The following is a 23,351-nucleotide window of genomic DNA, read 5'->3' as shown; positions in this document are numbered from 1 at the left end:
GGAAACAAAATTACAGCTAGATAGGAGGAATAACTTCTAGTGTTCTAAACCATTACAGGATGACTAAATGATAATATATTATATAGGTTATAATTCTATAATATATAACATATTATATAGCTAGAAGGGGGATATCGAATGTTCCCAACACAGAAATAATAAATGTTTGAGATAATGGATACGCTAATTCACTAATTACCCTAATCTGATCACTATACATGGTATGTATCAAAACATCACTATGTACCCCAAAAACATATATTATTGTCAATTTAAAAAAACAAGTAAAATAAATGTTTACAATCCCATACAATGCATCAACGGTGCAGAGGGTATGGGTTCTGTAAGGACAGGCACAACCCCGGAATCTTCAACCTCTCTGAACCCAGGTGAGGCTGGGTGTCGGACATGTACACCTTGAGGGGGAATTTAAGTCGGTGAGCTGCTTCTCTTAAGAGTCTTTGCACTATGGGATAATAAGAGATTGCTCCCAGTTAAAAGTGGTTCAGCTGTCGGGAGAATAACAAGGAGAGCCACTACAAGGGCCGTGAGCACAGCCAGCCATTCCCTATCACATGAGCCCTGCTGGAAATTAATTTTTAATGCCTAAATAAATGAATGTGTCAACTGGCATAGTGCAGAAAATTCCCACCAATAAACACTTCTCAGAGTTGAGGCCTATTTGCAATGCCTATAAAACGCAGATGTTTCCTGACTGACATCTAACATGTATAATCACACTTGGCACCGTCATATTTTACCTAAGGTTCAGATTCTGACTGAGTGAAATGCAGGCTAGCAAGTCTGAGGGAGGAGAAGGACGTGAGAGTCCCATATGCCAGGCAACCAGGGAGATTGGTAAGTAGAGATGAAGAGCACAGGACTGTAATGAATGGTAATATCTGCTCGAGCTATCTCTGCTTCTGAAAAAGACTAAACACTACAAATAGGTACATTCCTATCCCCATATCCATTTTTCCTCCCTGTCACTGAGATGTTAGAGAGTAAGCACTGGCCAACCATGGTGATAAATCACAGTTAAAATCCTGGGGGATCATTAAAGGGATGACTCTAATCATTTGCAAGGGAGTGAGAAAAACAACTTAAAGCAGCCACTTTCATGCCTCTACTAAACGGAGGAGAATGTCTCACCTCATGTTCATCTTCCCTATAAAAACACACATACACACACATACATGCAATACATCACCCCAACCAGGATGAACATCTTTCTTCAAAAGTAAAATTAAAGGTCTAATCATTTTGGTCTTATATCAGATGGTGCATGTAGCCAAGCTCACATCAAATCACATCCTAAGAGGACAGACCAGATTTTGCATTCAAATTTCCACTGCAACTTGTACACAGAGAATTATTGTAATGGCAGCATCTTCATCTCCTGGTAACCAAATCAGTTGCCTGCCATGAAGACTGCATGATAGGAGGCTGTAAAAATATTTTTCTCAGCACTCATAAGGGGAGGGAGGGAAAAGAATCAGAGTTCCAGTAATGACTCTCACCCAGAGGACAAAGTAGTCAAAGACACATTTTAATATGAATTTGTGTCCTCCAGTTTCAATATCCCAGTGTCAAGTGTGCCAGAAAACCTAACGTGAATAGATTTATGTAATGAATTGAGGTGCAAAGGAAAATAATTCTTAATACTACGATCATTGAATGAACACAGAACAACAGATGCAAACAACACAGACTGGATCACTCTGCTTCACAAAAATAACCCAGTTTCTCTTTACAAAAACAAAACAAATCTTGCTTTAAAAATAGTGAAAACAGCTAAGGAGAGGCACACAGTACCCAGTCCTAGCTCACCTATCTGGAGTCTCTTCACCTTGCCCAGTGTTTCTCTCCACCAGGTCATTCGCATCCCTGCAACAAGTTCTTCTGACCCCCCAAAATGTTGTCTGTTCCCTCTCAACGTGCCCGACTTCCCCCAGGAACCCTGCGGTGAGAGGCAGCCCGGGGTCCAGCACTGGCAGGAAGGACTGTTAAGGAAGAAGGAGGACCTTACCACTTCCGGGAGCAGCCTCGTTGAGAGGTCATGGATGGCTTTGACCACTATACATATGGATGACAGAAGGAATATCACCCCCAAGATGACACAGGCTCTGCAAAAAACAAAACATTGAGAATCTTAACTGGGAGAACTCACACTGCTGAAGAGTCCACACAATTGACAGAGACAAAGACACAATCTGGGAATGAACTCAGTTGTAACTTGCCACACCCCCAGGGTGACCACCCACAGTCCAAGGATTGACACTAAGTCACCTCTAGGAGAACACAGTTCAGAGTTTGATCACCAAAGTCAACCTCAGGGAAGAGAGGTCACCATCGTACAGAAGCTCACAGCATCCCATGAATGCTGGCATGGAAGGGTCTTCAAGGCCGTGAAATCTTTCTCCCTTGCCTGGCAAATGTGATGTTTCATTCCTGCTCAGACGGGAAGGTACACGGTTTAAGAGCAGAATGGAGGCTCTGGCATGAGACATGCCAAGCTCTACCATTTACTTAACTTGTGTGATCTTGATTATTGTCTCTCTTAGCTTGATTTCCTCATCTTTCAAATCGGAATATATTCCCTACCTAAAGAGGAAATGAGACAATGCACAAAACATAAAACGGGAAGTCATTACTGTTAGCTTAAGCAAAGGAAAGTCCACTCTGTCACTTTTGGATATGACGTGATAGACACCTTTGCATTTTCCCAATGATGAAAAGGAGAAATGATCTGGTAATGACAAGACAGGAGTTTGCAGTAAGATAGAGAAACTCTAAACGGCAAAAATGAGGGGTAAGAAAGGAGATGGTCAACCAAGACACCCAGCACAGGCAGAGGCAGGAGCAGGTGCGCGGTGAGGCCAAGGTGAAGTGAGAGGACACACAGCTGGGGATGTGGTGTGGGGACTGGCAAAGAAGGCTATGGGACTCAGGACATAGGAAAAGTCTCTGACAACCCAGACAAAACAAATCTCAGGATGGAAAAATGAAGAGTGATGGAAGATGAAGGTAGGCACGAGGAAATGATAGCGTTACAAGGGTTAAAATATCAAATGAAAATGAAGAGGGAGAGAAAAGAGAAAAAAATACACGAGTGACTACAGTGAGGTTTAGATCATTCCTGTCCCAGCTTGACGTCTCCACCATTTGGCAGCCTCCTCAGCAATCTTGCCCCAACTATCAAACAAAATCATGTTTTATTATCCACCTTGGAGTCCCCTTCTCTGGACTAACACATGGCCCCAAATTGCTCACCTAATTTTGAGGTGAAACCTACTTATAATCCCAGTAAACCTGTGAACAGACCCCATCCTCCACACTTAGGACTGAGGAATAAAAGCAGGTAAGCAAGGCTGCTTGGAGTCCACTCAGTCGGCTTCTAAGTCACACTGTGGTGTAGGTTTTATTCCCTCAAAAGCAAAGACAGAATAATTGCAGGTTGAAGCAAAACACAAAAAAGAACAGAGATGGAAGGAAAAGGAATGAATGGGCTAGGAATCAGCACAGACTTGAGCCAAGGAATACACACATGGATGACGGAAGGAACATCACCCTCAAGAGACACAGGCTCTGCAAAAAAATGAAACATTGAGGATCTTAACTGGGAGAACTCCACACTGCTGAGAGTCCGCACAATTGACAGTGACAGGGACACAACCTGGGAATGGACTCAGCTGTAACTTGCCACACCCCCAGGGTGACCACCCCTAGACCAAGGATTGACAGTAAGTCACCTCTAGGAGAATACAGTTCAGGGTATATTGACTTTGACCACCAAAGTCAACAGGGGAAAGAAGTTGCCATCCTACAGAACCTACGTGAATGCTGTGAGCCATGTGGCCCCACGATCCACCAGGGGCAGAAGAGACAATTCAGGCAGTAAGTAGGTGCTAATGTGCTGCCTCTGTGTGACAGCGCGCCTGGGGCTGGGAACCACAGTCTTAACATTGGAATCAGGGACAAACAGGGGCCGTGCTAAAGTCCTGGAGGAACGAGGTGAACCTACTGGAGGGCCCTTTAGTGACTCCATACTGGAGCAAGAGCAGGGATTCCTAGGGCTTGGGGAGCATCACTCCCAAAGCAATTGCCTCCTGTTTGGAAGACAGTTCAGGGCCAGCTGTGCTAGGGACCTGGAGTAACCATTCCTCCCTGTGAGGCATGTGCCCTGAGAGGTCCCATTACAGGAGAAAGCCTGAAATCAGCATAGGCTTCCGAGGTAAGTTCCCGCAATGTGGTTCTTCCCTCCATTCACAAAACTCCTGAGTGACTCACAGAGACGCCTCTTTAATTAACCCTTTCAGGTAACTTCAGTCATCAACTCAGCACTTCCCAGCACTGACAGCACATTGTACTCCCCTGGGGAATTCCTTTTTTTTTTTTTTTTTTTTTTAAGTTGCCTGGACACCACTCCAGTTCCTAGAGCTAGGTAGGGCCCTGTCCCTAGGAAGCTTCCACTGCGAGGTGAAAGCACAGAACTCTCTGGAACAGAGGCTGAGATGGAAGCAACATCTAAGCTGGGGAGGAAGGAAGGGGGTCTTGTGGAACCTAACAGGCCTCGTAGTGCATTTGTTTGTCAATCAGCCTTCCCTCCCTGAAGATCAAGTAGGGTAGCCACAACTTGCGTGCTAGGCTCTACAGGCAATTTGTCACCATATCCCCAAGGGAGCTTCCATTTCCGTACTCCTCTGGGGGAAGGAAGGACCAAATGCCTGCTTCTGACAGGGAACAGTGGTGATAATGCAGGAACTGCCTCTCACCAGCTCACTGCAGCCATGCCTCCATCCTGCACAAAAGGCAGATATGGACTCTGTATGGATTCTGTGTACATTTACCTAAGGAGATGAGTACGAAGGATGCAAGGGCCTCGTACATAATTTATTGCTTACCTAACTTTACTCAAAATTACACTATAAATTCTGTAAGGGCAAGAACTACGTAGCATGCAGCAGGTACTCCCGCAGGCAGCAGAGGGGATCAAACACCAATGGATTCATCCCTGACTGATCCATAAGTCCCCCCATGGAGTCTGAGGAGGCATCAACCATTTACCACTGGGGATGGGAGGAGGAAAGAGACTCCCGATGCTTTAGCCAAATGCCCGTGGAATAGTCCACGTGGTAAGGCAACTCTGAAATATAATGAAAATCAAAAGAAATTTGTGATTTGGTTTATTAAAGTTGCATTTCACAGAATTGTAATCCTATTTTCTTCACCAATATACCTCTGAATATGCTCCAAAATGTTTCAAAAACTCATTTGCATCTTTTAAATGTGTTGCAGATTCAAAACCCACAGTCACCTCTCCTTCCACACTGCTGGGAGCCTGTGTGTCAGAGTGTCTCCAGCAGCCCAAAGCAGCTATTATTAGCAGCAGGCACGGTGCTATTTTTTAACGTTTTATTAATATTTATTGTGTTTACACAGCAGCTTTCTCCTCTAGCACTCAGAGCTCCACACATCAGCTCATCAGTCCCCTGGAGGCCACTCACCAGACCCAGGTTTTTGTTTTTCTGCTATTTTATGGATGAGGGGTGGGGAGAGAGGCGTTTTATAAACAGGAGTGTTTAAAAATGCAGGAGTCAAGGATTGGCCAGCTTCCCTAAGGTCACTCAAGGAGTCTGTGAGGTCTATCCAGAAATAGAATCCCATTCAACTGCCTCCCTCCCAGCAGCCAGCCCTGGTCAACCATCCGGCCACACGAAAGCTCTGGGCAGCCACGTCACATGCTCACACCACCACTGCCCTGGGTCTAGTGGTCTCCAGGATGCTGTGAAGATTTGAGTCAGGAGCAACCAGTGCAAATATGACTGCTTCTTGCACCTGCAAGTGTGAGCTGCTTGGCAGACGAGAGACAGGTGAGGGGCAAAGGGTAATTGCTCCATCAGCAATCCGTGGCCTCAACCCACGGAAAGGCTGGCCTGGCCAGTAACAAGAGCATTGAGGAACCAGGTCACTAAAAAGAATACAGACTCCTCCCTCCTGCCCCAACTCTGGGGAAGAACTTCACGGATCAGTAAGAGGCAAATGAGCTGCACCCCTTCAGCATAATCCGCCAATCAACCCAGACTGAAACCAAATTTAAATTCCCAGCTGGGCACGGTGGCTCACACCTGTAACCCCAGCACTTTGGGAGGCCGAGATGGGTGGATCAGCTGAGGTCAGGAGGTCAAGACCAGCCTGACCAACATGGAAAAACCCCGTCTCTACTAAAAATACAAAATTAGCTGGGCATGGTGGTGCATGCCTGTAATCCCACCTACTCGGGAGGCAGAGGCAGGAGAATCGCTTGAACCTGGGAGAAGGTGGTTGTGATAAGCTAAGATCACGCCACTGTACTCCAGCCTGGGCAACAGGAGTGAAACTCTTGTTTCTAAATAAACAAATAAATACCCACCAGATCAGTGGTTGTCACAGTGTGGTCCCATGAATTAGCAGCACCCGCGTCACGTAAGAACTTGGTGGAAAAGCAAATTCTGAGTGAATCTACCCCAGACCTACTGAATCAGAAACTCTGGGGATGTGGCCCAGCAATCTGTGGTTTAATAAGCCCTTCAGGTGATTCTGATGTACACTCAAGTTTAAGAACCACTGAATAGGCCAGGCGTGGTGGCTCACACCTGTAATCCCAGCACTTTGAGAGGCCCAGGCAGATCTGCTTGAGGCCAGGAGTTTGAGACCAGCCTGGGCAATACAAAGACCCCACCTCCACAAAAAAATAAATTAGCTGGGCATGGTGGTGTGTGCCTGTAGTCCCAGCTATTCAGGAGGCTGAGGCAGGAGGACTACTTGAGCCCAGGAGGTTGTGACTGTAGTAAGCCATGATCGTGCCACTGTACTCCAGTCTGGGTGACAGAGAGAGACCCTCTCTCTCTCTCTCTCTCACACACACACACACACACACACACAAAGACACACAATGTCCGAAAGGAAGCAATGGTTAACAAGTCACTTCAAAGAAATGATTAAAGGTAGTTAAAGCCTCCTTTTTTTCTCTTCTGCTAAAGGCTCCAAATTGTTAACTGTGCACAGTATTATAAATCTCTAGAGGCATCAGTTTTTAATTCTGAAATTATAAGGGCAAAACCTACTGACAGACACTCATACACAAAATGATGTCAGATAGAAAGCTTGGCCCCTTGTCAATTGTAGGTTTAAAGGCCTGTGGCTCACATTAAAATAGCCTGAGTCCTAGCCTACGAATTCGAGGTTGCTTCCTATCAGATCAAAAAAGCCAAACAAGAGAAACTTCTCCAATCACCCTCTAATTTACAACAAGATCTAAACACAAAGTAGCCCTGGTGATTAACCAATTCAGCCCACAGTTTAACGTGTAATTGTTTTATTTATCATCTTTGACTCTGGTCTCCAAAGCATTTGTCATCTGAGACAGTGCTCACATGTGAAGCAAATAATGAAAAATACAAGAGTTAAGTGGTGTGAGCATATAACACAGTACTTACGGCTGCACAATTCCTAGTGCTGGTTTGCTCCAGCTAAGCCCTCTTTCTCTCTGTGTGTTCTGACATTTCAAACAAAGCCACAAAGGAAGCTCATCTTGGAGGCAGGATAAAAGGAGAAAGTGAGCAAGGAATGACTGTGAACCATTCTCTCCTCTCTATCATGGAGAAGCCAAACCGGCAGCATCTGGTTAAGACTCCACCCTTCCCTCAATCCGTCACTATCAATGCCTCCCTCCTCTCCTCCTTCTGGAACTCCCCCACTTCCCTTCATGTTTGTGCTCATCTTCACCTCATTCCTCCCCTCAACTCTCCTGAGCTCCAGCCCCTCAACCCCTCTCTCCATCCATTTCCCATCTCTCTCCTCTATCTTCAGCTTCATCTACCTGCTGTGTTTCTGGAGCGGGTGAGATTGACTTGGACCAGGGACAGTCACTCAGACCACAGCTCTCCACGCAAGCACTCCCTACCCTCTCCATGGTGACAGCCTCCACTTCCTCAAGTTCTGACCATTAAAACCTCTCCTTCCTCAACAAATGACCATTGGTTTACATCTGTAATAATACACAAGTTGAACAGAACCCGACCAACTGAAATCCCACTTAGATAGGACTTTACTTCTGGCATCTACTTTAGGGACAAAAGTCAACATGAGGAACCTGTTAAACAATTAGTCTCTAGAGCAGACCCAGGGCATTTTCTGCGATGATGGATGCTATTCTATGTGGTAGCCACTCACCACGGGTATCTATTGAGTATTGCAAATGTGGTTACTGCAACTGAAGAAATGAAATTTTAATTTATTTTAATTAAAAATCAAATGACCACATGTAGCTGGTGACTATCATACTGGACAGTGCAGCTCTAAAGGTTGGGCTGAAAATACACAGGCTCACCAAAGGGGCTGTCGCCCAAGCCACTCCTCAAGATGGGGTCAATTTATGTGGGCTAACAGGGACTGCTCTAGGAACCTATGTGAAGGCACATCAGGCCTTTGGTACCTCCACCAATCAATGCGCCATTTCCTTCCCTCCAGAGAGCCCGCTAAACCCCAGGTCTACATGCCAGTCTCACTCTCGTTTTCATCTAACATCAACCTATCTGCAGCCACAGCGACTGCTTCACCAGAGTATCCGAATTTTAGAAAGGGACTTGAAAATTCAGTCACTCGCATTTTAAGTTCTACGTGTCAAGCCCTGAGGCTAAGGCAAACAAAATCTATACCCAGGCTCCAGAGAGCACGAATCTAGGATAGAAAACCTGGAAATCACTACAGGACAGTCCATCACTTGTGAATGTGAAAACAGGCAATGGACAAGGAATAAAATGAAGAAAGAACTCAGAGTGATAAAACACAACCTGGTGGGACGAAACAGGAAGAAAAGATGGCTCTGTAGTGTGACATCTAAGCTGGGTGTACAATGGACGGGAATCATGAAGCAGAGAAACTAGAAGGCTTTGGAGGTTACTCCAGACAGAGGAAACTTTATGGAGAAAAGCATAAAGACACAGCACTGTGGGGCCCTGTTTCAGCAGGAATTCAAAATGGAGATGCTATTCCTGGAGCATTTGGTCCCAGGGGAGCAGCAATGCAATGGCCACAAAGAAAGGCCCTGTGTGTCCTGGAAGCTCCCTCAAGATGGCGGGTGCATCACCCATGGTACACACAAGAGCTCTTAGACGGCACACGAACCAACACCTGTTGTATTTAATAGTTACATATTTTAATGTACCTTAGAAAACAATGATCACTCCATGACTGCAAAGATATTGTTGCTTAGGGAAAAAATGAATATATTTAGGTAAGTATTAAGTTCATAAGAGGATAGGATAGATAGTACACAGATAGGGCAGGATCACTAAGTTGGAACACACAGGTCTGAGGTTGGGGAAACCCTTGTGGTGACAGGAAGTTGCTGCAGCATTTTAAGCAAAGGAGACCCATGATGTGATCTGGGCTTTGCAAAGACCCTCCTGACTGCAGCTGGGGTTGGAGGGTTGAAGGGAAAGGAACTAGAGGGAGGGGAATAGCCTGGAAGACAATGTCAGTGGCCATGAAAACAAACTGATGACTCTACACACGGGCCACGACAGCTGAGAAGAATCAAGACGGAAAGACACCAAGCAGATCGAACTGGCAGAACTCGGTGACTGACTGGACACAGGCAGAGGAGGAGAAGGGCACAAGGACAACCCCAATTTTGAGACTGGCCACAAAGGAAGAGGTGGTGGCGCATCCAAGAACAGGCAGTGAGGAGCTGGTAGTGAGTCTGTTTGGGGCTTGCCAAGCTTAAGGAAGGTCTGGACAGTGAGATACACTGACCTGAGCCTGAGAGGCCTCTCCCCAGCCTACGCTCCCAAGGCCTTTTTCTTGGGGTTTCCAGGTCTCACATTTCCAGGGTGGAGGGGAATGGAAACAGGGAACAGCCCATCTAAATGTTGCCAAACCCTACCCGAGATCTCTGCTTCCAATATACACTGCACAGGGAATGCATGCGGAGACTCGTGGCCCAAGGTCTTCCAATTAATCAGCAAAACACTGACTCTTGTGTTCTAGGGCAAGAATTTGGCATGAACAGGACAGCAATTGCCTGCTCTTGTGGCGCTCACATGGGGATAGGCAATGAACAAGTAAGTACATTATATACAGAAACAAAGCACAAAAAAGGGGGAGAATAAGGCGGGGGCAGGGGGAGGTTTCTTTATATCCAGCACTCACACTTCTCTCTAATGAGGGTACATCTGAACAAAAAGCTACCAGATGGGAGAGTCAGCTCTGCAGCCACCTGGGGATGAGCACTCCAGGCAGAGGGACACTGAGTGCGAAGGCTCCTGGCAGGAGGGAACCCAGCATGCTCAACCTACGGTGATGAGGCTGGCATGGCTGGAACCCAGGGGCCTTGCTGTCACCATAAGGACTTGTGTTTTTCCACTAAGGATGGCAGGGCACCACTGGAGGACTCCACAAAGAAATGACAGAACCTGACTCACATTCAAAAAGAATCACTCTGGCTGCTCTTTTGAGAAAAGAACAAAGAGGGACATGGGTGGAAGCGGGAAGACTAGGAGAAGGCACCTGCAGGGATGCTGGAAGAGGTGATTCTAGAACAAGCTGGGAGAAGTGGCAGTATAGGGAACACGGGTCTTGCAGGCTCCCATGAGATCCAAGGCAGACTGGCCAGAATTCAGTGCATTCCAGCTGCTGAGGGAATAAGGGAACCAGTGGTTTTTGGAAAGATTTTAAAGGTACTCTCAGGGTAAACCTGCTTCTCAGGAGAATATGAACATCTAAAAATCTTGCTACGTTAGCCAACTGGTTATTTCAAGTAAACCATGCAAGTATTTTCAATGTCAGGGCAATTAGCTGCACCAATTCCAATTTTTTCTTAAATAACTGCTGACGGTACAACTGCTTGTCTATGCATGGAATATATCCAGGCAGATACCCAAAGAGAGTGACAACAGCTTTTGCTGAACACGGATGGGGAATAGAGGCTTTGGGAAAAAATATTCCTAGAGAAGCTGATCATGGTTTTTGTAGTTGTGTGTGCGCAGATATGACCTATGAAACATGAAGAAACACTGAATGTCTACCATGTGCAAAGAAACCTGCTGTTCATTAGCTACGAGGACACAACATGGCCCCTTTCCTCCAAGTAGAGAAAGGGGGCAATTAAATCACACACAAATATTTCTAGAGGCCCAGGCGCAGTGTCTCATGCCTGTAATCCCAGCGCTTTGGGAGGCCAAGGTGGGCAGATCACCTGAGGTCAGGAGCTCGAGACCAGCCTGGCCAGCATGGTAAAACCCCATCTCTAACAAAACTACAAAAATTAACCAGGCATGGTGGCGTGCATCTGTAATCCCAGCTACTCAGGAGACTGAGGCATGAGAATTGCTTGAACCCTGGAGGTGGAGGTTGCTGTGAGCTGAGATCACACCACTGTACTCTAGCCTGGGCAACAGAGCAATGCTCCGTCTCAGAAAAAAATATTCCTAGAGAAGCTGAGAATTGAGCTGACTTTGAACAAACCAAAGAAATTAACTTGATAAAGAGGAGTGAAAAGTATGTTCCGGGAAGAGGGAAGGCAAGTCCAAAGGCACGCCAGAATTCATGCATCCCACACATTTCCACTGCACACCTGCCGGGTGCCAGGCACTGTTCTAGGGAGCAAGCTATGCAGGTACAGGGGGGATGAAGCTTCAGGCTCCAAGGTGGAACCCTCTCAACTCCAAAGGGGAGTGAGAAAGAGGGAGAATGGTGAAGGTGGCTCATATAAGGTCTTAGAGCTGTTGTCAGGATTTAGGCATTTACAAACATGGGAGGCCACAGGGTGCATGAACTTGGAAACATGATGTGGCATGTTTTAACAGGACCACTGGTCACCAAGGGCAGAAACGGGGAGAGCAGTGTGCAGGCTGTGGCGATATCCAGGGCAGGTGAGGGTATGACAAACAATGTCATGGCTATCCAGGCCAGGTGAGGAAGTGGCAAATGATGTCATGGATATCCAGGCCAGGTGAGGACACGGCAAGTGATATCGTGGATATCCAGGTTAGGTAAGGAGGTGGCAAATGATGTCATGGATATCCAAGCCATCTGAGGACATGTCAAGTGATGTCATGGCTATCCAGGCCAGGAGAGGATTGGCAAATGATGTCATGGGTATCAAGGCAGGTGAGGATGTGGCAAATGTCACAGATATTGAGGCAGGTGAGGGTGTGGCAAATGATGTCACGGATATCCAGGCCAGGTGAGGATGTGGCAAATGATGTCATGGATATCCAGGCAGGTAAGGATGCGGCAAATGATGACATGGATCAGGATACAGCACTGAAGCGTGAGTCTCTGGACATTTTCTGATTCTGAGTTTTAGTCTGTTCAGGGATATATTCTGAAGGCACAGCTGACAAGTCTTGTTAATGTATGGTAGGAAACAAAGGAGCTAAGAATGATTTGAAGCTTTGAACCTGAGGAAAGCAAAGGATAGAGTTGCCATTTCCGGAGACAGGGAAGACTGTAGGAGAAGCAGGTCCGGGGGCAGAAAAGATCAGGAGTGCAGCTGCGGATGCAGTAAGTGTGGGACGTGTGTGTTAGACATCCAAGTGGCGGTGTTGAGAAGAGAGTTGGAATAGGAGTTTAGATTCAAACTTGACTCAAGAATCATCAGCACAAGGATTACACTAAAATCTTTCGAAGTGGAGGAGATTTTTTCCCCCCAAGACATTACAAATGCCCTAGAAAAACTGGAGTGAAGTTTCCACGAGGGATCCAGCTGGGAAGCTGAGTAGGAGGGAGAGTGAGACCCATCCCTGTGGAGTCTCACGTTCTAATAAGGTAAGCTGTATAAACGTTCTTGTGAAGAACCACGCAGAGCCCCTGACAACTTTGAAAATGATGAAGAAAGATGATTACATCTGCATTTTCCAACGCTGACTCAGGCACCGTCTGTGCTGCACACTTGCAGGGCCTGACCTGCATTCATCCCCTCTTTATAGGTAACGGGCCTCAATGCTTCCTCCAGGCTCCACTGTCACCAAGGGGAGGACTGACAGTCACTGCACCCCTGCTGGAACCCAGGCCCCTGACACAAGCTGGGCCCATCAGACTCTCTCCCTGGACTTTCAATCCAAGAGGAATGATAACAAGGACTGAAAGCCAAGACCAGGGATGGCTGGAAGGCTACACTCAGCTGAGACTGTCAACCAGAGTGCTGAACCAACACCCCTGGGTGTAGCCAGGCTTCCTGTAGGGGGAGCTGGCTTCCCCGAGCCAGCGCTCAACTGAAACCAGGCAGAAGCTGCAAGGCCTTGGAAGCATGCCACATCCTTCCAGGGCAGTCTGCAGTCCTTAAGTGAGCCATAGGCTTGCTGAGGTTAAAGAAGAGGGGGACAAGACGCCACCTCTTGATGGAGGAGTGACAAGGAAGCATCGTAGAACAACATGTGGAGGGAGGATATGGTTGTGATCATCTTCAGAAAATACCACCCGCCACAAGGATGAAGAGGCCCAAGACCACGTTGGCCATATACTGTGTTAAATCAGAGATTCTCTCATGCTAGGGTCAAAGTCGAGGTTGTCCAATCTTTTGGCTTCCCTGGGCTACAATGGAAGAAAAATAATTGTCTTGGGCCACATATAAAATACACTAACACTAATGATACTGATGAGCTTAAATTAAAAAAAAAAAAAAAAAAAAAGAGGTCTGTGCATAAATCTCATAGTATTTCAAGAAAGTTTACAAATTTGTGTTGGGCTCTGTGCACGAACTACTTTGACCAAGCTTGTCCAACCCATGGCCCATGCATTGAAAGCCATCCTGGGCCACATGGTCAATTCAGTTCATGCACAGAACCATATTCTGAGGCTTCTGTGCTACGGTAAACAAGGGGATGGGTGGTCATCAAAAGAAAACAAGGAGGCCAATTCCCAGTAGGCCTGCAGAAGTGTGTATCATTGCTCACATCAATTGCTCTCAACCTCACACCCCGACCTTTGCTGTGTGATTGACAGCACCTTTGTGTAGGGGACGTATACATCCTGCCCACTATGTGGCTTGGCCGTGTGACTGGCTCTAGTAAACAGTGAGTGGAGATGACATCACTGTACCTGCACAGAAACTTTCCATGTGCACAGTTGGTTTGGCCTCACTTCTGCCCAGTGGTCCTAGGAGAGGAGCTATTCATTCTGCCTAAAACCTGGAATGAGAACTCATGTGGAAAAGGCCACCAGCAAACCTTGGTTTACATGGAAATAATGAAGAAATGCATGTTTGTGGCATAAGTCACTGAGACTTTGGGTGCTGCTATTGCAGCAAAGCTGACAGATACAAGGTTCTTGAAAGGGATTCATCTTATGGCAGTGGCAGCAAAAGGCTGTCTCAGCCACCTGGTACTTGGAACCAGGGGAAGGAGTTGCCTGTCTGATGACAGACAAGTTGCCTCAAGCTTTAGTCCATCCTGAAAACCAGGCAATCCCACTGACACAGGATGTACAGAAAACCACCTCTTGAGTAAATAATCTTACTGAATCAAAAAGACAAGAACGGAAGCCCCTGTGGTCTCTGAACTCTCAAACCGGGTCTGAAGCATCCAACCACTCTTCTGCTCTGTCTCTGTGGAAGGAGCTCAGCACCTTCCGAACACAGGCTTCTCAGCATGACATGGTTAATTAAATCTTTTCTTTATCTTGATTCCTATAAAAAGACTCCATCATTTCCTTAGGAACCTATTTTACAGTGTTTCTAACCTTGATTATAGTAGTTCAAGTAACTGACTTAAATTATTCATTCACTTTGATCCACTTCTGGGAATCAATCCCTAAAGAAAAGACTTTTCGCAGAATGTTCACAGCAGTGTTATTTATATTTAAAAGTGGGAAATTTAAATGTGCCACAAAGGGAGTGTTTAAGTAACTGTGATACATCAATTCAGTTGACTATCAGATGCCATTAAAATTTTTTTTTGTTGATCAAAAAAAGTATCCAAAAGATAAATGAAAACAGGATATAAAATATACATGTGCAGATTAGAAATACATAAAATAAATCTAAACCCAGGGGGGAGATTTTTGGAAGGAAACACACGGTAAAGTAATAATAGTAAGAAGACAGACTTTGTTCCCTTCTACTTTTCTGTGCTGTACTTTTATAACAGAAACAAAATTTCTAGAAATGTCTTCTCCAGCTACATCACTTCTAACATTGACCTGTATTTGTATCTTCACAAGACATGAAATGCGGGTCTCTATCAAGTTTCAGACTTGACGTGTAAATCAACCATGTTTTCATGAGCGTGTACTGCGTGTCCTGTGGGGCACTGGGACTCAGGTGTACAAGGTGTGGTGTTGGTGAGTTTCTGCACTGCTTCTGGGGCAACATAGAAAGCTGCCACCCAAGCTCAACTGTTCATTGCTCCTTCTCCAAGGTTCAGTTTCCTTAGAAGAAAAATGGGAATGATAAAAAGACCACTTCCCTCCCAAAACTGTGGCAAACATAAATAAGATGGGTAGGCACAGGTCATCCAAGATGATATCAAGCATATATATAAAATATGGGCCATGTGCAGTGGCTCAGGCTGGGCACAGTGGCTCAGGCCTGTAATCTCAGCACTTTGGGAGGCCAAAGCGGGCGGATCACCTGAGGTCAGTAGTTCGAGACCAACTTGGCCAACATGGTGAAAGCCCATCTCTACTAAAAGTACAAAGATTAGTCAGGAATGGTGGTGGGCACCTGTAATCCCAGCTACTCAGGAGGCTGAGACAGGAGAATCACTTGAACCCATGAGGCGGAGGTTGCAGTGAGCTAAGATTGCGCCACTGCACTCCAGCCTGGGCAAAAAAGCGAGACTCTGTCTCCAAAAAAAAAAAAAATGTGTATATATATATATACATACACACACACGCGCGCATATGTGTGTGTATATATATGTGTATATGTGTATGTGTATATATACACACACACACACATATGAAAGGTAAGGCTCCCTGGTGAGTGGCAGAGAGGCCAAGCTCTATCTACAGCCTAGGACTGCAAAACTAAAATGCTACTCTAGACTAGAGATTTACCAAGCACCCTAAATTAGAGAACAGAGGCAAACGTGATGGGAGGTTGTGAGCTGTAATTAATGGTCATGTGTTTAGTGGATTTGTTTACATGGATTTTTCTGTCATAAGTTTGTAACTTCACAACTGCTTATCATGCTGACTTGCTTTACCCCCACCCACCCCCCTCCCCACAAAAAATAACATTTCTAATCTTATCCCGTGGCATCATCTTCCATCACTGGGACCTCTGGTAAAACCCCCTATATCATGCTCTTTGGGAAGTTGATCAAGCTTCCACAGCTGGTCAAGCTAGTCGAGTCCCGAGGACATGAATTCCCTGAGGCAAACACCCCATGGCATGTGGGTAAGCATGCGAGGCTTACAGAGAACTCTCGTGGACTTCTCACATGCTTTTCACTGATGCTGCCAAATGGAGTATACACTACCTCTCCCCTCTGACAAGTCAGAAGGTTGATGGGGAGAGGGTCAGTTAGGGAGAAATAGAGAGCTGGAGACAATCTGGGGACAGTCTATGAGCTACCCAGTGTTATGAAGCTGTCAACTGAACTGGGACTCACAGCCAAATTTGAGGCTTGCAACATAGACAAGCTGGAATTTTCTTTATCTAGGTGTTTATCAACCTAAACACATACACAAAATTTTCACACACAGTTTTGTGTTTATTTTTTTCTAACTGGAATAGCAGTATTGCTGGAGTCACTACGCTGGAAGCAGAGCCCAGGAGTCCTTGTCACCAACTTGGAGAAAAATAGGAAAATATGTGTAGACCTCAGCTTCCTCATGTTGAAAGTTAGCCACTCTGACTTAACTGCCAAGATCCTGGCATACTAAAACTCCAATCTAGATGGAGCAATAGGAATTCTGGCTCATTAAAGATTTTTATTTTAAATCAATAGGTTCAAGGCTCAGATTTATTTGCATAACCAAAACGTAAGAACTGAATAGTAGGTATTATTTACCCACTGGCAAGTTAGGAGAAAAAGTATGAGTTTCCCACTAAGTGATCTGCAAATTGAGGGCTTCCTTTCATATATCACTACAGAGTTGTCAGACGGAAAAAAAAAATGCACCATGTTTTTGGCTGATCTTACTTATTTCTGCAACTTCTCTGTGACCTATACACTCTACTATTTTGAAAGGCTGACATTTCCCAAAGAGAAAAAGGATAATACAGAAAGCAGAATGAGAACATTTTAAAAGAAAATGTTATTCATCCATTGCATTGGGAAGCTGGTCTTCTAAACAGAACAATGATACTGAACTATGTGAAGAATACTCTAGTGTATAGAGCCTCACTATATGGTAACTTGGGGAAAACACATTAATGGTTCATCTTAGAGCTTTCACCTAGAGGGGCGAGTTTCTGAAAATTCTGGAATATCACGTTACACTGAAACGTGTTATCAGATTCACAAAATGCTGGCTTCCCTACAAAATACAGATCTGCCCATAAATAGGCTATTGGTTTGGTCCACTCATCACAAGCACACCACCTCAAGAGATAAGGGCTGGTGCTTCCACGCCCAGTATCACCCTGCCTGTCTTAGGAATGGGAGATTAAGGAACCTAAATGTAACGTGCCACAGTGCTTACTAAATACAAGGCCATCTCAGAGTCAAGACAGGCAGGGAGGATGGCCCTTTAACTACTGGGGGTCACATAAAAGACTTCTGGTGCCACATCACATCTTCCTGGCCAACTCAGATTTCCTTCCAACACCCTGTACTTTCTAGTACGGTCTCAATTCAGCACCTGTGAGGGTGGCAGGGTATAGACTTCTCAGAGGCAGAATTCAGCCACCTCTGCCTACAGAAGTGACCACGATCTCTCACCTCAGTTGACTTTTCCTCTTTTCCTGTCTAACTCGCCCCGTACTTCACCCCTGCTTCCTAGATCATGCCGGGAATCACTGTCCAATCTGTGGCCTTCCTTGTCTCAGGCCCCAGTCCCAAGCAGGGGGCGTTCCAGGAAGAACTTAGAGCAAGGACAGTTATATTATATTGTCAAAATCAAAAGAAAGCAAGACAATTGGGAGATAACACAGACAAACTCAGAGTCTAACCACAAACATCAATGTGAACAAACCGAGTGCAGACCCAGGACTTCAGCATTCTCCTGGCTTTGCAAATTAAATCTATCCAGGACCCCAGGATCAGGACATTCTCCTAGACTCAAATGTCCAACCAAAAGTGACAGTCCTTGGCACAAGTGTTGTAGTAGCCCACAATTCCACGTTACCATTTAAGATACTCATAGACCTAAAAGCAAGGCTATCACTAGACCAAGCCAAATAAATCAGATTAGAGAGGCCCCAAAAGCAAGACTTCCCTCCTTCAAATCACTACATATTTTGCCATGAACTCTGTTGACGTCCCCCTCTCTTGGGGCAGTCTTTAAAACCTTCCACAGCTCCATACAAGGCAGCCTTGATAAGCCTGTCCTGAGGTTTGTGTCAGCCTCAGATGAGCACAGTGGACAAAGGTGGCATTGGGGATGTGAGCAAACTTTAAAACACAAATGAGGCCAGGCTCACGCCTGTAATCCCAGCACTTTGGGAAGCCAAGGCAGGCAGATCACCTAAGGTCAGGAGGAGTTCAAGACCAGCCTGGCCAACAAAGTAAAAACCCATCTCTACTAAAAATACAAAAATTCACCGGGCATGGTGTTGTACACCTGTAGTCTCAGCTACTCGCGATGCTGAGGCACAAGAATCACCTGAACCCGGAGGCAGAGGCTGCAGTGAGCCAAGACTGTGCCACTGTACTCGAGCCTGGGCAACAGAGCGAGACCTCGTCCCAAAAAAAAAAAAAAAAATTCCCCACACAAACATCTTCTGAAGGATGAGCAGGTGAATGTGGGGGAGGGAGGCAAGTGTGGGTGATTACGGGCCAGATGTATAAAGAGACAAAGACAGTTCACATCACCTGAGTTCTCATGCCAATATAAAGATGAAGGGGCGTGGAGGAAGAAAACCTCATTCTCATTTATGTAACTCTACATACTACCACCTTACAGAAGCAAGAGAGGGAGGGGCCCTTATAATAAGACAACCTGTCACTCTGAATGTTTGTCCACACATTCCCCCAAACAGAGAATCAAATCAGTGTCCTAAAAATGACTGATTTGTCCATTAATGGTATAGACACCTCTAATGAGGAATTATCACGCATGAACATTTCCTTGAAGTCCACTGCAATGCCCTAATGTCTGGCAATAACAGTAGGAATTCTGGTTGTGCCTTCATGCTTGCTATGAGAAAAGGCAGTAGAGTACTCCATAAAGCATAGTCCCCGGAACCGGTGACTGGCTACTTACAGCACCAGCAACCTAGCAGGGTATGACCTCAGGAAAGCTATGTCACTTCTCTATGCCATGATTTCATTGTCTGTACGACTGTAGTACTACTGTTGTGAGTTAACTCACATGCGGGTCTTATTAGCACAGTGCCTGACACAGTTTTATGCATGCGACCTTTTTAGATGATGCATACATGTAACTGATTCAAATAAACACTTCTTGTTTACACTGCCATCTTCCTATGACAGGGTCTGTAGCTCACCCCATAAGGTCCAAAATGTGTTCTTGTCTACAAACTGACTTCCCCACTACTAACCTCTGACGCAGCATGGGCAGATATTAAACTCATCTTTAGCATGAGATTGTAGCAGCCAAGTTCACCCAAAGCTACTGGCAAGGGGATCATGCCAGGGTAAGTCTCGATCCCCAAACTGGCTGCTGATCGGAGGCTTCTGTGAGGCTCATAAAGGATTCCGATTCCTGGGCTCCCGCTTGAAGTTTTCTTCTTCCACAGTCTTGCATTAGGGTCCAGGAAGGTGTTAGTTTTTGTTTTGACAAAGCTCTCCAGGTGTTCCTTATGAAGCAAGGGCCTTGGGAACTTTTTCTTTTTTGAGAGGCAGTCTCGCTCTGTCACCCAGGCTGGAGTGCAGTGGAGCAATCTCGGCTCACTGCATCCTCCACCCTCCAAGTTCAGGCAATTCTCCTGCCTCAGCCTCCCGAGTAGCTGGGACTACAGGCACGCGCCACCACACTCAGTTATTTTTTGTACCTTTAGTAAAGATGGGGTTTCACCGAGTTAGCCAGGATGGTCTTGATCTCTTGACCTCGTGATCCACCCACCTTGGCCTCCCAAAGTGCTGGGATTGCAGGCATCAGCCACCATGCCCGGCCGGGAACATTTTTTCTAAGGCTTAGGCATGGCTCTATGTCAGTGGCTCTCAACCAGGGGCAGTTTTGCACCCTAGAGAACAAGGGGTCATTTAGCAATGTCTAGAGGCATTTTCCATTGTCATAATTTGGGCAGGGGTGCTACTGGCCTCTGGTGAGTAGAGGTCAGGGATGCTGCAATGCACAGGAGAGCCTCCTGACAACAAAGAATTATCTGGTCCTAAACGTCAACCATGCTAATTTTGGGAAACCCTGCTCTAAGTCATTTTAGGGTGTGGCTTTGACTTGGTGGTACCAGGGATAAGAGTCCCAAGGCCATCAACTGGGGCCAATCCACAAAGCCAACAGAACCAAATCGGGTAACATGTGGACTGCCAGCCAACAGGAAGGGTTTTGAAGGAGCAATGGTGAATTCACAGACAGGCCACCACAGCCTCTGTGCACACAGGGTGAACATCAACTTCGCGGAAGAGCATCCTATAATCCCAGCATCGGGGCCATGTCAGATACAGAGCTGCACCTGCATAACCCCTCCTAGGAGGCAGGCCCTGGGGAGACACTCTGTCGACACTATCTCCCATCACTCCTCATACCTGTTTGAGAAGACAGATATTTAAGCAGTTGAGGAAGCCCAAGTTCAAAGGGTATCAGAAACATGTAAGGTTGCCAAGCTGAGCTATGGACTGTCTGCCCATGTGGCTCAAAGCTTCCACTCCAGACACTCCCATCTTGTTTCTCATCTCCTTCTGACTCTTCCTCCGAAGCATGCCCTGAGGCACCTGTTATACCGCCCTATCCTAGATCCGTGGAGAATTTCTAGAGGGGGTGGGCTTAGACTCGGGAGACTTTATAAGCTCCACTGATGGCTCTAGAGCACCCAGAAGTCTAAGAACAGGACAGTCACTGTGACAGCCTTTGTCTGCCCAGGCGCAATTACTGCCAGACCAACTAGGGGCTTGTTTTCCACAAGAGGGAGAGACTGGCACTGCCCACTATCCGATTTCCCTCAAGAGGAAAGAAAACAGCACAAAACACGCTGGCTGAATTCATCGCAGAGAAGGAAGGTGTTTGAATGTGCTTCCCTTCATTTGAGAGAAGTCAGCTGCTAAGAGAGCACCTCAAAGGTGAACTGAGCAGGTTAGTCCCAGAGACTAAACCATCTTGGCACAGATGGCATCCGAAGTGCCAGCACTTTAAGGCCTGTGGATTCGTGGAATGGATAATTTGCTCCCCAAAAGTCCCACCACCAGAAATTAGGAGGGTACATTTGTAAATAAGCGACGTTGCTTGTGTTAGAGGCCACAGATCCCACGGTGGCTTCACCAACCGTGGCCTTCATTTCGCCCACAACAGAAGCAGCCTTGTAAGGACAGGTAGCCACACAGGGCAAATGACCGTAGGAACAGTAAAGAGAAAAGTCATTTATTATTCCCGCCATGATTACTCTATGGGTATATCTAAGGCTCATCCCAATTCTCCCTACTGTTACAAGTACCCCATTTTTCTCTCATTTGTCTGCCCAATGATCTTGAATTAAAATCACATGCTGATTTTCAACAAGGTGGGAAAAAGGATAGAATCCCTTGCATGTTGAAAGAAAAACACCATGTGGCTTTGAGCAGCCGTGGCGATGCCCATTCCCTTCCTAATTACCAGCCTGCTGGATTTCTGACAGATGGGATAGAACCACACAGCCCCAAACAGCACTTATATAATGAGGTGCCGGTAATCACAACTCCATATTCAATCTGCCCCATTAATGCCAGAGGTGGTTCAACCAAATTAGAGAATTAGGGTCTTGCAGACAAGACTGATGTGTGTACACAGTAATTTTATTAACCATGAACATGCTTTGTGTAAAAAGGGCTTCCAGTTCAAAACAGTAAAAAAGACATGCAATTTGCAACCTTCACTGATTTAATAGTCTGGGGTGGGTCTGCAGGTGGGGTCGGAGCATCTATGTGCTATCACTGAACTGCGACAACATCACAGAATAAAACATCACCAGCCAGTCAATTAAGGGAATTATTCATGGGCTTGTTAAAAGGTCACATGCCAAAAACCTCATGTAACGGGAAAGAAGTGGGGTATAGTAATCAGTTGTTTTGTTGCTTTTAAAACTCAGAGGTGACTGGAAACGAGGATAAGCCAAATTTCATTTAGAAAAAATGCTTAAAAAGCTATTACTGATGTCTTTCAAAATCCATTACTGACAAAACCTAGAAAAGCACTCCTGTCTCTCCCCCAATCCCCCCTCAACTGCTCACTGCCATCATTCCACCACTTTTCTCAGCAAAGGAGCTGATATCTAATTCATCTTGGTAGGAATTACTCTGATTGTGATGAGGCCTCTTCCAGGCATTTAGGATCAGTCTAGAGGTGGATAAATGGTTTTTCTCCTGGACAAAGAAAGAAAGCTTCCATTAAACAGAGAAACATGAAGTGGGAAGGGTCCTGAAACCCAGCCTTAGTAACACCACTCCAGTGGTTCTCATCTGGGGAGATTTTTACCCCCCACACCCTCCACCTTCAGCCCCAAACTCCCTCCCACAGGGGATACTTGGCACTTTCTGTAGATATTTTTGGTTGTCAAAACCAAGTGGGTGGAGTGTTGAAAGCATCTAGTAGGTAGAGACCAGGGATGCTGCTAAACATGCTACAATACACAACAAATAATTACCCAGCCCAAAATGTCCACAGAGCCGAGACTGAGAAACCCTGTTCTACTCCAATATTTTAGAGCCTTGCAACCCCTAGCGTGGTTCTTGGACCAGCAGTATAACCCAGGATCTCAGAATCGCAGGACCTTCCCCAGACTTCCTGAACTACAGCCTGCATTTGAATAGCCCAGATTGACATGTAATTGCATTAAAAAGTGAGCTGCACTCTTAGAACAATGGTTGTCAAAGTTGGTTACACATGGGAATTACCTAGTGGCTTAACACTTGGGTCCCACACTCGGTCATACAGGTGTAATCGGTCTGGGAAGCAGCCTAGGGGAAATTATTGATAATATCTAATGCTGTAACTGAGAGCTTGGGTTATTTAAATTTTAAGTTCTGGGATACAGGTGCAGGAAGTGCAAGTTTGTTATATAGGTAACATGTGCCATGGTGGTTTGCTAC

The 23,351-nt window shown here is 45.9% G+C and overlaps 1 protein-coding gene across 1 annotated transcript in view; it reads right to left on the bottom strand.

The window, feature by feature from the left end:
• TMEM163 (transmembrane protein 163) overlaps positions 1–23,351 on the bottom strand; it is a 274,865-nt gene that overhangs the window by 44,857 nt on the left and 206,657 nt on the right. Inside the window, exon 7 of the mRNA XM_017888400.1 lies at positions 2,030–2,126. Coding sequence (XP_017743889.1) covers positions 2,030–2,126 — 97 coding nt within the window. The remainder of the gene's footprint in view (positions 1–2,029; positions 2,127–23,351) is intronic.

This window comes from Rhinopithecus bieti, unplaced genomic scaffold, assembly GCF_001698545.2.
Source record: "Rhinopithecus bieti isolate Rb0 unplaced genomic scaffold, ASM169854v2 scaffold_15296, whole genome shotgun sequence".
In the NCBI taxonomy this organism is placed as follows: domain Eukaryota; kingdom Metazoa; phylum Chordata; class Mammalia; order Primates; family Cercopithecidae; genus Rhinopithecus; species Rhinopithecus bieti.
Note: the sequence above shows the minus strand (reverse complement) of the source record. Positions and strands in the feature narration are given on the sequence as shown.